Source organism: Macrobrachium nipponense, chromosome 9 (genome assembly GCF_015104395.2).
Source record: "Macrobrachium nipponense isolate FS-2020 chromosome 9, ASM1510439v2, whole genome shotgun sequence".
Lineage (NCBI taxonomy): Eukaryota > Metazoa > Arthropoda > Malacostraca > Decapoda > Palaemonidae > Macrobrachium > Macrobrachium nipponense.
Window position 1 is genome coordinate 46,116,289 of NC_061110.1, and position 17,176 is coordinate 46,133,464.

Here is a 17,176-nt window from a genome sequence, read left to right on the forward strand (position 1 = left end):
AAATACTCATGATTGTAGCTTTTATCAGTTTTGAAATATTTCCATATAAATAACGATAAGTGCCAAAATTTCAACCTTCGGTCAACTTTGACTCTACCGAAATGGTCGAAAAATGCAATTGTAAGCTAAAACGCTTATATTGTAGTAATATTCAACTATTTACCTTAATTTTGCAACAAATTGGAAGTCTCTACCACAATATTTCGATTTATGGTGAATTTATGAAAAAACTTTTTCCTTACGGCCGCGCGGTAACTTCCGAAAAAAATCATACATGCGATTGTGGTAATGTTTGCACCATTTTAAAATTAGCCGTTACATACAGTTTTATATATGGAAATGTGCACAATTTCACGCACAATACAGCTAAAAACAACCCATGGTTGTAGCTTTTATCAGTTTTGAAATATTTTCATATAAATAACGATAAGTGCCAAATTTTCAACCTTCGGTCAAAATTGACTACCGAAATGGTCGAAAAACGCAATTGTAAGCTAAAACTCTTATATTTTAGTAATATTCAATCATTTACTTTCATTTTGCAACAAATTGGAAGTCTCTAGTACAATATTTCGATTTATGGTGGATTTATGGTGAATTTATGAAAAAACTTTCCTTCCCTCCGCGCGCGGATTCTCCGCCATAAATCGCCGAATTGCGTACATCGCATTCTCGGAAAATTTGCTCCATTTCATATTAGGGATTTCATAGAGTTTTATATATGAAAATATGCACAATTTCATGTAGAATAAAAGGAAAAATATTTGAAGGTTGTAGCTTTTCTAATTTCCGAAATAATTGCATATAAAAAAAATTTATAAAAAAATTTCAACATTTGGTCATTTTTAACTCGTCGGAAATGGTTGAAAACTGCAATTGTAAGCTAAAACTCTTACAGTATCATAATATTCAATCATTTGTATTCATTTTAAAACAAATTGGAAGTCTCTGAAACAATATTTAGATTTACGGTGAATTTAAAAAAAAAAATTTTTTTTAAGTCCGCGCGTTACGAATTCGTACATAATTTTGTGATAATATTTTTCCGGTGTTGCTTTTATTTTTTTACAATGTATTATATATCAAAATGATTGCAATGTAGTGTACAATACAACGAAAAAAAAGAAACTCGTTAGCTTTTACCGCTTTTTGCACAGCGTGATTTTAATACAATTATGTATGAATTTTTTTTTTCATACATTCAACTTCCCTGTCAGATATATACTTAGCTATAGACTCCGTCGTCCCCGATAGAAATTCGAATTTCGCGGCACACGCTACAAGTATGTAGGTCAGGTGATCTACCGCCCCGCCACTGGGTGGCAGGAATAGGAAACATACCTTCTAGAACCAGATTTTCTCTATCGTTTGGAATGTAAACATACGTTTACGGTTCCTCCTGATTTATTTTCGTGTTTCATCGCCATTGATCTTCTGGGCTGTCTTTTGCAGGGAAGTACTGGGTCTTTGGTTCGGCATACGCTTTTATTAACTTTTTAATGAATTTCGCTTCGAAATTTCGAAGAAAATACTAAGTGAAACTACCGAAATTATCGGTAGACACTCACATAGTTTGCAATAAAGGGAATTATTAATATTTATTCATTATTACATGTAATAAAGGTTACAACTTTATTGAGGAAATATTAAACTCTAATTTCCTACTTTAGGAAGTCAGAAAAGCATATAACTAGATACGCTTACTTTATAAGCTTTAATAGCGGTTGTGCTAACAAGCAGTTAAGAGTATTAGCGGTACTAGTAGTTGTTGCATCCTCATCACCTTCTTACTCCACAGAAACTACAAATTTATATATGCAAATTTGAAGATAATGGAGGTAGCTCAAAAGCAAGCTCTTAAAAGGTAAGAAGTGAAAATAGTGTTCCCCACTGAAGTGGAGGGTGCGTCTGATCGGCTCTGTCTTGCTCCCAGGTCTAGACCTCTTCCAAACTCACAAGCCCAGAGGAGAAGGAATGTCGAAAGCCTTAAGGAGGTTTCAGAGAATCCCCAACGGTCGGGCGTCCCCTCGGCAGGATCTGTAGTAGCGTCCCAGACTGCCAAGGATAGCCGTTGGAAAGGCATCCTAAAACAGTGTTTTTTCGTCATCCGAGTCTTCATCGAAAGGAAAATAGGGTGGAGTTCTCACAAGCTGTCGAGACCTAAAAGATCGTGGAAATCGCCAGCTTGGGATTCTATCCCGGAAAGTTTTCCGGAAGACTATCCACCTGAGAAGAAGAAAGACATTTATTCATTAAATCCTCCTTCCCCTAGATCGGATATGGAGAAAGAAGACGACTCTACGAAGATCCTAGGAGAAAGGCAACAGTAGATATCTTCGTTAATAGAAGTTTTGAAGAAGGATCCTCCCCGGAGAAAGGATCTCTTTCTTCCTGTTAAGAAATCCCGTTCGATAGAAGTCTTAGACAGCTCGGACGAGGCGGCCAGGCGCAAATTGCCGACAAGGCGAGAGGATTCTAAAGAGGCGCTTGAAGCGCTTGAAACGAGGCGCCTGAAACGAGACGCAAAGAGCCTGAGGCGCCTGAAACGAGGCACAAAGCTCCTAAAGCGCCTGAAACGAGGCGAAAAGCGCCTTAAGCGCCTGAAATGAGGCGCAAAGCGCCTGAAGCCCATGAAACGAGGCGCAAAGTGCCTGAAGCGCCTGAAACCTCTGAAGCGCCTGAAATGAGGCGCAAAGCACCTGAAATGAGGCGCAAAGCGCCTGAAACTATAAACCAGGATCTTCATCCATGGAGTTAGAGCCTGATTCTGCGAAAGGTGAAAGACATTCGAGGCCTCCTTCTGATAAGGACGGGAGTTGTCGCACAGGCGGCCGTCGCCCTTCTCAGGATAGTCTTAATGCAAGTAAAGGCAAGAGCAAGATCGGCTTTTTTCCTGGCAGGGACTCAGATGTCGCACAGGCGACCGTAGCCCTTGTCAGGTTAGAAGCGGTACTGCTAAAAGCTCTTCACCTTACAAAAGCAGGCGCTCTCCTCCGGTTGCTCATTCTTCTCCCAACTTCATGGACAGGAAATGGAAGATAGATCGGAATTGGAAACCTTTTTTTATTGGAAAAAATTAGTTCATTACTAATAAGACGATATTAAAATCTTCCCCCTTCTAAAATAATGCAACCAACCATTTACAGAAAGAGTGGCAATCGTTTGCAAATTAAACAAGATTTGTACGAGCTCTTATTCATTGATTAGAGGCTCTTCCAAATAATAGAGGCGTAGAATACGGCCTTATAACCAAGAGAATTAAAATTTGAGGGATTCTCTTCGATCCTAGAGTTTTCATTGCGATCCCTTTCGACTAATACTAATTCGTGTTTATTGACGAAAAGAACGAAGAGGGCAAGATTTCCATTCTCTCTCTGAATCGGAGAGGATAGAATGTAGTAGCAAGACTTGCTGTATACGACTACTGAATGACAAGTCATATACGCATACCATAGTTGCCTTTGTGGTTCGCTACGGAATTATCTATATCCTTACAGGATTTTCCTGGTAAGTACTTCGCTTAAAAGGTTTGTTACGACAATACCTACTAAGCTTCGGTATTTAACAAAGGTTGTTTGGCTTAAATTTGCATTATTAAGAGCTTCCTTAGGCCCGAGAATAATTTTATTATATTCCTTCATTGAATGAAGTAACTGGCAACTCATGATGAATGCAGCCAGGCAGCGAGCGAGACGGCCGGGCTGTCATTCTAAGGCCAATACAGTACCGAATGGTTAACCGTATATTCCCCCTACAATCATGGATTTGTCTCGAGTGGAGGGGATAGTTAAGCTAACATAAATAAAATATTGTCTGCCTTTTGCTAAGAAGCTTTCAATAAGAAAGATACAGGCGGTCCCCGGGTTACGACGGTTCCGGCTTACGACGTTCCGAGGTTACGACGCTTTTTCTTAAATATTCAATGGAAAAATCCGTCCTGGGTTACGACGCTTGTTCCGAGGTTACGACGCTGACGCTTCCGACGCTCCGAGTTAACGACGCTTTTAAAAAACTCATACTATGATAAAAATCCTTTATAGTTTAGCACAGTATATTAATAAAAATAAGTTTCTGGTTAGATTACAACAAAAATTTTGAGGTTATGATGATTTTCGACACTTTTTATGTCGTATTTTTCTATGATTTTTAGTGACGCCTCATATGCGGAACTAGTTTCCGAGCGAATGAATACATACTAGCTTGCGGTGCGAAAAGTTTACATATAACAGTCCAAAAGCACAAATAATGAAAAAAAATCATTGCTTGTTTCCAGTAATAATAACAAAACGAAGTTTCTGGTTAGATTACAACGAGAGAGAGAGAGAGAGAGAGAGAGAGAGAGAGAGAGAGAGAGAGAGAGAGAGAGAGAGAGAGAGAGAGAGAGAGAGAGAGGTGTCTTCCGACGCTCCGAGTTAAGGACAGAGAAGTGTTCGTTTCGTTAAACGGCCTCTGACTCATGCCAGTAAATGTTTTGTTGATACTAAAAATATAAGCCTATTTAAAGATACGTTTACTTTAATTAGTCTATATGATACGTAAATAGTAATCAACTGTTCTTGTAGCCCTCAAGATTTGGCAAAATCGAAGTATCCAAAGAGAGACATTATCCAGTACACTGGAACCTTGACATACGAATTTAATTTGTTCCGTTACCATCGTGGTATATCAAAACAGTTGTATCTCAAAGCATTTTTTCCCATTTAAAATAATGTAATATGTATTAATCCATTCTAGCGGTATGAAACCACACCTAAACACAGCTAAATTACATATAATATACACAATTTATACACAAATAAACGAGTAATAACACACATAATGATAAAATAACAGCAATGTGATAAATGATAATAAATGTTAATAAAATCAATTAAAAAAAAAAAAGGAATTTTACTTACCACAACGAAAGATGACGTGAGGCCAGCAGGGGGAGGAGGTAGGGAAGGGTGGCAGGGAACGATTTGTTCTCTTTTTATTTACGTATGTACACTAATAACTACGTAATAAACACAAATGAAATAACATTGCTAAACTAATTTTTATTTTTTTATTTTAATCAGTTTGTAGTTTAGAAATAATGGTGATGCCTTTGGAAGGTTTTATGCTTTGCTATAATTTCATGTTTTGCTTCCATCGAAATCATTTTCTTGGGTTTTTTCTTATCACCTGCTTTGTCTTTAGCTTTGAGACCCATGGTTAATAATAAAATAGACAAAATAACACGAAAAATAGGCGCAAATACAACGAACTAAACAACGACGTGTTAACATGCAGCACCAACAAACAAACAGACTGAACGCCATTTATCGGTCGCCTATACAACTAACACTCATCGCAAAATCGTCTCAAATATTTCGTTGTATATCAAAGCTTATATTTTCGCAAATTTTCTGTTGTATCTCAAAACATTCGTATATTAGGGCAATCGTATGTCAAAGTTCCAGTGTAATTTGATCAGAGAGAGAGAGAGAGAGAGAGGAGAAGGAAGAGAGAAGAGAGATAGAGAGAGAGAGAGAGAGAGAGAGAGAGAGAGAGACGCCTTGGCAACAATGGTCACCGTCTCGGGGATTGACGTAACATTTATTTTCTGAACAGATAGGACAGAGAAGTGTTCGTTTCATTAAACGGCCTCTGACTCATAGCAGGAAATGTTTTGTTGATACTAATATATAAGCCTATTTAAAGATACGTTTACTTTAATTAGTCTATATGATACGTAAATAGTAATCAGCTGTTCTTGTAGCCCTCAAGATTTGGCAAAATCACTCCAGGTTGTACATAAAACTTCAAGAATGTAGTGTCACCAGAGGATTACAATAGTTTTTACCTTCAAGAACCAGCATTCTTTTATGAAAATAACTCCAGGTTGTACATAAAACTACAGGAAACAACATGTAGTGTAACCAAAGGATTACAAGTAAGGTTTTTATAACTTTTTATTAGTTTAAGACATATTTCCAAGCGTCGTTCCGGCTTACGACGATTTTCGGCTTACGACGCGTCTCAAGAACGGAAACCCCGTCGTAACCCGGGGACTGCCTATTATAACCTTTCAATGCTGTTTACCGTAGGTAACATTATTAAAGGATTCTAACACAGCAGAACATTATATTATATAATGCTCTCATGCTTACGAAAGCATGGCTTATTAGAATACATGCTTAGTGAGAAGATGGATGTAGAAGAGAATTAACTTTAAGACTACGGTATGGTCAAGTCTTTCGAGAAACGCACACAACCTTTTTAGAATCGGATATTGCTCAAGAGAAGATGGATGAGTGGGATGGGAAACATTCTCTTCGTGGCAGAAATGGTTTCCCTGAATGGACTATACTACGTACATAAGAGTTTTTTCCTACTAAGAACGGAATTAACATGTGAAAGGATGTCGGGTACCATAAAGGCACAGATGTTTTGGCACATAACATAAAGAAAATTAGAAGAAAGCGCCAGCCTAGCGCAAAGCGCTAGAAGCGCCAACCTGGCGCAATGCGCCAAGAAGCACCAGCCTGGCGCAAAATTGCGCCAGAAGCGCCAGCCTGGCGCAATGAGCCAAGAGCACCATCCAAGATATTTTCTCGTTTTAGCAAGTTATTAACCTAAGAGTCCAGTAGCCTCTCGGACAGCACGCTCGGTAACGGCAAGATTCGTTTCTGTTTTCGATACCTATTTAATCACTTAGGCCAATTCCACGGCTCTCTCATATCGCAAGGAGCATCGAGAATCTCTTTTTTTACTCCTGTTCGCGTTAACAAAGAGAACCTATTTGGAAAACAGACAGGGAATGTAACGATCCTTAAGAGGTTCGATGCAAGATTTTGCATGTCCGTGAGAACCTTCTCGATCGACGATAATAACTGTGAAAGTATGTCTAACATTTATTGCAAAGAGTTGTGAGAACCTGCAAAAAGTCTTCTTCATAGATCTCTTAGCAAGGTAGAAGACGAACAGTCTTCCTGTAGACTGCTTCCTTTTCCTCGAACCAGAGAGGTAGCAATATATGCCATCTTTATTTTAAAGAATGGGGAATAAATTTTAGTCTTTTTTCCCCTAAAATATAAATTCTTTACAGAATTTAAGATAAAGGGCGTCAAAGAAAGAGAGGATAATACTTTATGCCTCATTTTGGCCTTAGAGAGGTTGGATTCACAGAGGTCACGTTCTTCTCACAGCATGTTTTGGAAGTCTTTTCCAAGACAGTCTGAATATTCTATCAGCATCTATTATAAATGGACCTTAACAACCTCTCCACTCTGAGTCTGTCTGCGTGCAGACTGACCAGAAGTGGACATGAATGAGAGGATTTTTCAAGGTAAATTACAATAGTCATGGACAAGATATAGAATTGCTGCAGATCGTGCTAGAGGGAATGAGGAAACTGTCCTCTTCCGATACCTCTGTGAACCACATAGCAGTTTTTTCTTCCCTTTCAGAGGGAAGAATCACCTTTGTATATATTTGCTATCAAAGAACGCAGTAAAAGGCTATACTCTGTCTCTATAAAGGGATTGGAGGATAGCAGAGGATTAAGATCTTCGGGATCTTATACGATACCTCAATATGACAAGAGTAGGATATCATGTACTTCTAATGGGATCTTTTTTGTGGCCACAGATTCTATGTTCCGACAAGATGGAACTGCTCCTCATCAAACTTCTTTGAGAAATTTTTATGAGGGAATTCTTTGTTTCTCTTGGTCCTAAACGATCAAGAAGACAAGTGAATTTTTTGAGCATTGGAATCTCGCATCAGATTCTATGGAGATTAGGCAATGGGTTCTTGCCAGCATAGTATGTCTGGCAAAAGAACTAAAACCCCCTATTCCTGATTCAATGTTTTCAGATAGAGGTTTCGTTGTCCAGGCAGGGTACTTACGTTTTCATCTACAGTAGAATGGTTCAAACGTTTGCCTACAGAGTCTTTGGAATGCGATGACGGCTCGAAATGCTTCCCAGAAGGTATTCAGAGGGATACAATAAAGAGCTAGAAATCAGGAGTACTCCCAATTTCAGCTCGGAGTCTCCTTCGACTTCCAGGCTTCTTCCCTTCCTTCGGGCAAGGATAGGGAAGATTCTGCAACGAGACACCCCTTCAACATGTAAGAAGAGATCTCGTGAGCACGGAAGTATTCAAGAAGGACCCTCCTCGGAGGAAGACTCTTATCTCTCGTACGGTTAGATATCCTATCGTCTACTGGATGTAGCTGATTACACTCACCTCCCCTTGCCGGAGAGGCCAAAGCTCAAAGTAGAAGTACTTCTTCCACTCTTCTCCAGTCTCCTGATAAACTATTGTGGATGTTCAGGACTTTTGGACAATGTAGCGCCAACCAGGTGCCATATGCCAAAACAGGCGTAAAAAACTCCAGAGGCAGACAGTTTCAAGGAACACTGTCATTGTCTGATGAAGAGAAAGAGGGGGCCTCCAACCTAGCGCAGATGCGCTAGAGGCGAACAAATTGGACAGATAAGAGTATCCGATGTGGGCATCGCCAGACATCCTCGAGAGTCTACCAAGCTCGAAGCTCCAGCAAGTGGAGAGGAGTCAGCCAGGCGCCAGACGCCAAATAGTGCCAGTCTGGAACCAGGCGCGAAGCTACTTCCAGGCGCGAGGTGCCAGCCATGAGTCAAGCGAAAAGCGCCTTCCAGGAGTTAGGCGCCAACCAAGTGTCAGGCAGGTGCGAGGCGCCAGCCAGGCTCGAGGCGCCAGCCAGGCGCGAGGCGCGAGGCGCCAGCCAGACACGAGGCGCGAGGCGCCACCCAGGCGCAAGCCAGGCTCTAGGCTTCATCCAGAAAAGATCCATTTCAAAGGAAGCCCTGGTCTTCTTTGAAATAAGTGTGATCGCTAAAGCACTTCATGAATAACTTGATGATTCCTTCAACCAGCTGAGAATTGAAAGCGCTTGAAGTGCGAGCTTTTATGAATTCTTGTTCGTTACATAACAATATGTCGTGAAGGACATATTAGCTGTAACTTACGGGAGATGCAACTCTGTGTTGACTTCCCTTTGCACGAAGGAGGTCAAGTTGACCTGCGAGAGATCCTTCTCTCTTGGTTTTAAGTGTCTACGGATACGTTGCTGGGATAGGGAGCCGACACTGATCCTTAACTGAGTGAGTTAATTTTATGTTAACATAGTGTTTTTTTTTTTCTTTGGTTTGTTTGAAAGGAGTTTGGGGATAGCTCTTTTCAAACTAAGCACAAACCCTCATGTTAGGATCAGGTGATCGGGATCGGTGTTGTGCTCCTTAATTATGCCCCTAGGCATAGGTGTATTGTCATGTAAGTGGATAAGACCCCATTGACAGATCTACAAGAACTCTTAGCCATAGGTCACATCCTCTCTGAGGCTCTTGAGACGAAGCAGACTACTAGCAATAGCTAGGAAGTCGACCCTTCGTCTAAACACATAGGAACCAAGGTTTTATTTATTTATTACCTACAACGTATGTTGTTTACCTGTCTAATCAGTAATTAGCTGTCTCTTACCCTCCGCCAAAGGTGCCAATCAGCTAAGTATATATCTGACAGGGAAGTTGAATGTATGAAAATTATATTGTTATTGTACAATAAAGTTTCATACATACTTACCTGGCAGATATATACTTAGCTATAGACTCCGTCGTCCCCGATAGAAATTCGAATTTCGCGGCACACGCTACAGGTAGGTAGGTCAGGTGATCTACTGCCCCGCCGCTGGGTGGCAGGAATAGGAACCATACCTTCTAGAACCAGATTTTCTCTTCCACCTGTCTCCTGAGGGGAGGCTGGGTGGGCCATTCAATCGTATATATCTGCCAGGTAAGTATGTATGAAACTTTATTGTACAATAACAATATCATTTTTTCGCTACCATATATCGCATTATTTACATATGATAATGATATTATTTTTCATTTCTGATGATTGCATACTAAACTTCAGGCGATGACAAAAAAAAAGGAGCTAAAAATGAACTCTTTATCTTCAAAACTAAGCGCGCTGTGATTTTTTGAAAAAATTATTTTTTCCGCTTCCGCGCTCACTCAAAACCGGCTCCGGCTTTCGGGGGAGTTTTTGATTTTTACCGCTTCGGCGTTTAAGGGTTAATGGCCAAGAATAAGAACCCATTGAAGTGTTAATTTCTAACTTTTCTGTGGGAACTCTGACTGATTAAAGGAAATTTTTTTTAATTCTTCTAGTTCAGTAGCAATTTCCCTATACTAGTACTATAATACCTAAATGGAGATATTTTTAGTTAACTGGCATAGAATTCTCTATGTACAAAGTTTCATTCTTTATTCATCTTTTGATCAATCTTACCATTGTTTCATCTAAGTATTTAGCAGAATGAGTATTATTTCCTTGGCATCTTGGACAAACCAAACCAGCTTCAAGATAAGAAATATCTAAAAGTGGTTACCTTTTATAAGTCTCTTAATCTTAAAAATATTGCCTTTACCCAAGATAAGGGCCATCTTACCTTCATCAGTGCAGTTTATGGATATGCTATTCTGTAAACAAAGGTTCTTTTTCTTAAAAGTAAATCCCCATTCCACAATGATATCTTGATCTACAGCTGGAGAAAATTCTAATATCCAAGGCTCTGATGTTTTTATAGTCTTAACTTGTAAATTTTCTTCAAGCATTAGGGCAGTTTCCTCTCTCTCTTCTGTAAGCATCTGTAAGAAGAAAAATATAAACTGGTGAAATCTTTTAAGGGAAAGTCTTACGAGTTTTCTTTTAAATACCGTAGTTTCACCAGACCAATGAGTCACATTGCTGACCTCACAGATTTTGCAATAAGACTTTGTTCATAAATTGAGGGGGCAAGATATAACTAAAGAAACTGGATAGCTACGATGAATGAAAACAAGTGAGAAAAGTTAATACAGCTGAGGTTGAAGGAATACTGATGCATACAATTGATGAAGCACAAATCAATATTTTCATATATTAAGAGTGAATTGAAAATTTAGTGATTCATTGCGCATAGTCTGAAATAGCTGCAGCTTGGATTTATGTACCAAATTACCATATATTTCTGCATATAAGACAACCTTTAGATAAGACGAGGTAAAAAAATCATGGCAAATTTTCATGAATTTAGTATCTCATATCTGTAGTATAGGACAACTTCTAAATTACAAAACCAAAATTTTTTTTGGAGGAAATTGATTATTTGTAAATATTAAACAGTACAATTACATTTATAATAATGATGACTTAAAGAAAGGTTGTTTTGCTTGTATCCAATTACAGTATATTACTATTATCATATTGTTACTGTATTACAGATAAACATCGTCATATACATAATTTACATTTGATATTGTTTGCCTTCTCAAAATCTCAACTGATTTGAGTCTTATCGATATCTTCATTGCCATTATTTGTTAGAAAAGATATAATTCGGAGATACCTTTTATAGTAAATTACCAAGTTTGGTTGAAAACGAGCACATATTACTTAATTGTATAAGCAATTTCTCTAGTTCTGAACATCACTTAACTTCCTGGCCGCTATTCGTTTTATTCAGCCTTGGCTATAACCTGAAGCTTTAATTTACTAGTATTCTTTCTTGAGATCTCCATTGCATGAGGGATAAACAAAGATGTATTTTATTTTTACTTATGGAAGCCAACATTGACAAATGACATTAGCAATCAGCTGTTTCTCAATTCGGTTGTTTATGTCATACGTTTACAATAATCGCTTCATCCAGAATTCTAAAAACAAAACCGATTTTTTTTATTACCTTCAAAATGGAGAGAGAGAGAGAGAGAGAGAGAGAGAGAGAGAGAGAGAGAGAGAGAGAGAGAGAGAGAGAGAGAGAGAGAGAGAGAGAGAGAGAGTCATTGCCTTGGTTAGGTTGTTACAGTGATAGATATCTGCTTGAAAAAGTCGAATGATAGTTGTATTGAGAATAATGATAATTTTAATAAATTTGTTTTACTGTAATCATATTGCATGTATTATCATATTACAATATATGAACAGAGTTTTGTTTACAGTCTTGAAATAATCAGCTGATTGCGTTTTACTGATATCATCAGTCTTTAGTTGCTGAATGGAAATTCAGAGATACATTTCTTTCGTAAATTATCAAAGGTGGGTTTAACAAAGCAGATTCTCTTGTCATGTTTTTCATACTAACGTTGCCTAAAAGGGAAACCATTATAATGTTTCGTTACCATTCTCAAACAACCGCTAATAAAAATACAATGATGAACAAAAATTATCGTACACAATTATCGTTAATAAGAAAGAATTGTTCTAAACAATTGCAAACAGCTTTGCGTGCTGCCTCACATGATGATGTTCACTGCATTTTTGTTATAAAAGCACAGGGAATGTGAAAATTGAGTGTGTCATAACATCATTTAAAAAATGTCATGGTTGGTACCATAGCGCATACATCACTGGAGTGGCGATCTCCCTGCCTAACGTGTGACCTCGAGCGGCCATATTGAAAGGTCTCGGTCCAGTTCATGGTACTATACTTTATACTTTTATTTTTATTACTACTATTACTTTTATCTGGTTATTATTATTATTATTATTATTATTATTATTATTATTTAAGAAAAACTCTCTATCGCAAGAGTAAGGGTTTTAAAATTACAGGCAGTCCCCGGGTATTCGACGGGGTTCCGTTCTTGAGAAGAGTCGTAAGCCGAAAATCGCGTAAGCCGGCACATCATCAAAAATCCTAAGAAAACCTTACTTTTAATGCTTTGGGTGCATTGAAAACAATGTAAACTGCATTCTTATGGTATTTTTCATAAAAAAACTTTATATATTGATTATTTTGCATTTTTGGTGTCATATTTCATCTGCCAGATGAGCGTTGTAGGCGTCATAACCCTGGAAATAATGTCTGATGAATATAATTGAAAAGCGTCGTAACCTCGGAACGTCGTAAGCCGAGACCGTCGTAACCTGGGGACTGCCTATACATGAACTCTCAACATTTATTATTATTGTGGATCCCTTAGAAAATTATTATTATTATTATTATTATTATTATTATTATTGTTAAAAAGAATGGCAGAATTAAGAGAGTTGATTTTATATATTGTTTTTTCTATTTGCCTTATAATTCGCTTCTCAGGCTCAGCGATGTTTTTGAGTAACTGACCAATATTCCATATTGGGAATTTTCAAAAACTTAAAATGCTGAAGGTAATCTTTTATTAGAACAGGATATCAGGTCCAGGTCAAGCAGGGGTCGTCCTCAGTGCCGGTATTATTCAGTAGGCATAGTTCAGTTCGGGGCCGGGGTCGTCTTCGGTTTAAGGGCTGGTGTTGGTGCAGGTATAGCTGGTATCACGTGACGTTTCGACCTTCTCGCAGGTCATCTTCGGACAAGTAGTTTGAAGAGACTGTAGCAAGAAAGTCTGTGGGGCGGTATTTATAGCGGCTCGGACCTAGAGTTGCATTCCCATTGGTCGGACCAGTCTTGGATGAAGTCGTGGATCTTGCCTCAAAGCTCGAGGATTCTCTTGTGCGAGTGCCACAGTAGTGTGCCTGGGGATGAACGACAGGAATTCCGTCCATAGCAGGAATCCTATCATCCCGTGGGGGCTCCTGATTATCTGGTATTGTCGGGAGGTCGCTCACTGCTCTCTGGGTGGCGGTGGGAAGGAGAAACGTTTCTTGGGTGATGTATAGATTTGGTTTCTCCTTGCCTATATGGAGGGCTTCTAGAAGGCGCAGACGTTGGAGATCCGTTGTCTGGTCTATTATTTTGACATTAGGAATAATATAATTTCTCTTTATCTGTTTGTTATGAGCAGTTCTGGTGTGGTTGAATATGGCTCCTTCTTGAGCGTGGCAGGAAATTCGCTTGGAGAAACGCACTCGTCCTCTTCAAGGGATCCTGCAGGGGCGCCGAAGGGTTGTTTCTCATCACCAGGCTGCTCGTCTTCTTCGTTTTATAATATATAATTAACTTAATAAAATTAACTTAATAATTTTGCCTTGGTCGGCGGGGCTGACGTTTTCGTCGATGATCTTTTTGAGGGCTTGATCGTCCTCATCGTACCTCCGGTGGAAGTGCCCCATGTAGAAAAGGTTGATGGGCTCTGCAACATCGGGACAGGGTTCCTGGTGGTACCAGGCTTCCATATTTTTCCTTATAGATTCATCAACAGCACGATTGGTGTGTCCGTTGTTGATGAGGACCTGGGCGGCACGCTACAACTCAGTGTGTGTCATTCCAGGAGGAGTAGCGTGAGAGGGCCCTCCTGACGAAGGCGCTGATGGTGGAGTGCTTATACCTCTCAGGGCACTCGCTCTCACCGTTCATGCACATTCCCAGGTTTGTCGGCTTCGTGTACACCTTCGTGCTGAATTCGGAATCTCGCTGTTCGACAAGAACGTCAAGGAATGGGAGGCGGGTGTCTTTGCAATGTTCAATCGTGAACGTGAGGCAGCTGTGGTCATGGAATGCACATCGCAGCTGCTCTATCTCATCCTAGGAGTCGGCGCAGTTAGTTGGAGCGTGCCGCCCAGGTCCTCATCGACAACAGACACACCAATCGTGCTGTTAATGAATCTATAAGGAAAAATATGGAAGCCTGGTACCACCAGGAACCCTGCCCCGATGTTGCAGAGCCCATCAACCTTTTCTACATGGGGCACTTCCACCGGAGGTACGAGGAGGACGAACAAGCAGCGAACGACCCCCCGACAATACCAGATAATCAGGAGCCCACACGGGATGATAGAATTCCTGCTACGGACGGAATTCCTGTCGTTCATCCCCAGGCACACAACTGTGGCGCTCGCACAAGAGAATCCCCGAGACCTTTAAGGCGAGATCCACGACTTCGTCCAAGACCGGCCCGACCAATGACAATGCAACTCTAGGTCCGAGCTGCTATAAATACCACCCCACAGACTTTCTTGCTACAGTCTCTTCAAATGATTCGTCTGAAGATGACCTGCGAGAAGGTCGAAACGTCACGTGATACCAACACCAACACCAGCCCTTAAACCGAAGACGACCCCGGCCTCGAACTGAACTACGCCTACGGAATAATACCGGCACTGACGACGACCCCTGCTTGACCTGGACCTGTTCTAATAAAAGATTACCTTCAGCATTCATAAGTTTTTGAAAATTCCCAATATGAATATTGGTCAGTTACTCAGAAACATCGCTGAGCCTGAGAAGTGAATTGTAAGGAAAATAGAAAAAACAATATATAAAATAAACTACCTTAATTCTGCCATTCTTTTTAACAGTATTTGTCTAAAAGAGGGTCTTCTACCAAAATATTATTATTATTATTATTATTATATTACCGGACCAAATTTGGCAGAGAAAAATTACCTTACAAAAACAGGTTGGCCTAAGCACTCCAACCATTGTGGTCAAGCCCTAAGCATCTGTTATTGGATATAAGCAGTGTCTAGCAAAAATGGTTCCTGTAAATTACAAGACTTTCTTAGCATACCGTCACTAAGCACTAACTAAACAGTAATGTACAATACACTAAACACTAACTAAACAGTGATGTACAATCACTAAACACTAACATTCACAATACACTTTCACTCACTAAACACTCACAGTTACTATACACTCACACTCACTTTACACACACTTGCTATACACTCTCTAAACACTTACACTTAAGGGGGCCGGCTGGAACCCTTATATACAGGCGGTCCCCGGGTTACGACGGGGGTTCCGTTCTTAAGACGCGTCGTAACCCGAAAATCGTCGTAAGCCGGAACGGCGTTCTTGAAAACATGTCCACAGGGAAAATTTCACTACTAATTTGCAATTTTTCTTAGGGCCGTATCTCTAAAATTATCACTAATTTACTTTTTTTCATGTGCAACACTGTGTATTCACAAATTACTGTATATTTTCATTAAAATACAAGAGAGAGAGAGAGAGAGAGAGAGAGAGAGAGAGAGAGAGAGAGAGAGAGAGAGAGAGAGAGAGAGAAATAAATTAACTCCTTAGTTTCATAGATTGAAATGAACGTCTGTAGGCAACTTTTGCCCCTCCCATAAATACATATATTTCTCCAGAGAAGAGAGAAAGAGAGGACTGTGCAATTATGTTTGTCTGTCTATCAATTCTTTTGCTGAGAGCGAAAGAGATAAAAGGAAGAAATAGAAACACCAAATGTATGACAAGTATCTTGTGGAGAGAGAGAGAGAGAGAGAGAGAGAGAGAGATTGTCCTTACAGTATTTAAAAGAGAGAAAGGGAATTATTATTGTATTTAAAATACTCAGATATGAAATTTGTACTTATAGTATTATTGAAAAATATTTATGATAAACTTATTACATACACGTCCCTGAAAATGATCTCATCTCAGTAAGAGAGAGAGAGAGAGAGAGAGAGAGAGAGAGAGAGAGAGAGAGAGAGAGAGAGAGAGAGAGAGAGAGAGAGAGAGAGAGATTACATAAAACCATTAAATTCATCGACCATTGTATGGCATTGTTAAGCTTGAGTGTCACTCGAGTTGAGGTGGGGAAATTGATACAGAAAAAGACAAAGGGAAGAATTTTCTTTTGAAATTAGTTATTGTATTATTACTACTTCTATTATTATTATTATTATTATTAATTTGAAAATCTATAAAAACATGTGCATCTACCATAAAAAATTCTCTCATCTCAGTAAGAAAGAGGAATTATCCTTACAAGTGAAATGGGAAACGGTTCATTTTCATCTCTTTAAAACTACGACCATTATGAATTTTGTAAATAAAGTTTTATTATTATTATTATTATTATTAATTATTATTATATTCTTATTATTATTATTATTCATTATTATTATTATTATTAATAACTGAAATTATCATAAACATTTTACATACTAGTACCATAAAAATTCTTTCATCTCGGTAAAAGAGAGAGAGAGAGAAGCGAGAGAGAGAGAGAGAGAGAGAGAGAGAGAGAGAGAGAGAGAGAGAGAGAGAGAGAGAGAGTTTATCTCTCTCTGTTTATAACGCTTCCAGCCGAAAGATAGGGAGGGTAGTTACCACTATGTATGACATTATTATCTTGTGTGGCAAAAGAGAGAGAGAGAGAGAGAGAGGAGAGAGAGAGAGAGAGAGAGAGAGAGAGAGAGAGAGAGAGAGAGAGAGTTAACCTTAATTAAAAGTGACATGGATAGATTAGTACGTATTGTATTTCTTAAAATACTATCACATATGAATTTT

The 17,176-nt window shown here is 39.1% G+C and overlaps 1 protein-coding gene across 1 annotated transcript in view; it reads right to left on the bottom strand.

The window, feature by feature from the left end:
* Positions 1 to 17,176, bottom strand: part of LOC135218555 (uncharacterized) — a 166,112-nt gene that overhangs the window by 64,959 nt on the left and 83,977 nt on the right. The window contains exon 5 of the mRNA XM_064254933.1: positions 10,463 to 10,661. Within this exon, the coding sequence (XP_064111003.1) occupies positions 10,463 to 10,661 (199 nt within the window). The remainder of the gene's footprint in view (positions 1 to 10,462; positions 10,662 to 17,176) is intronic.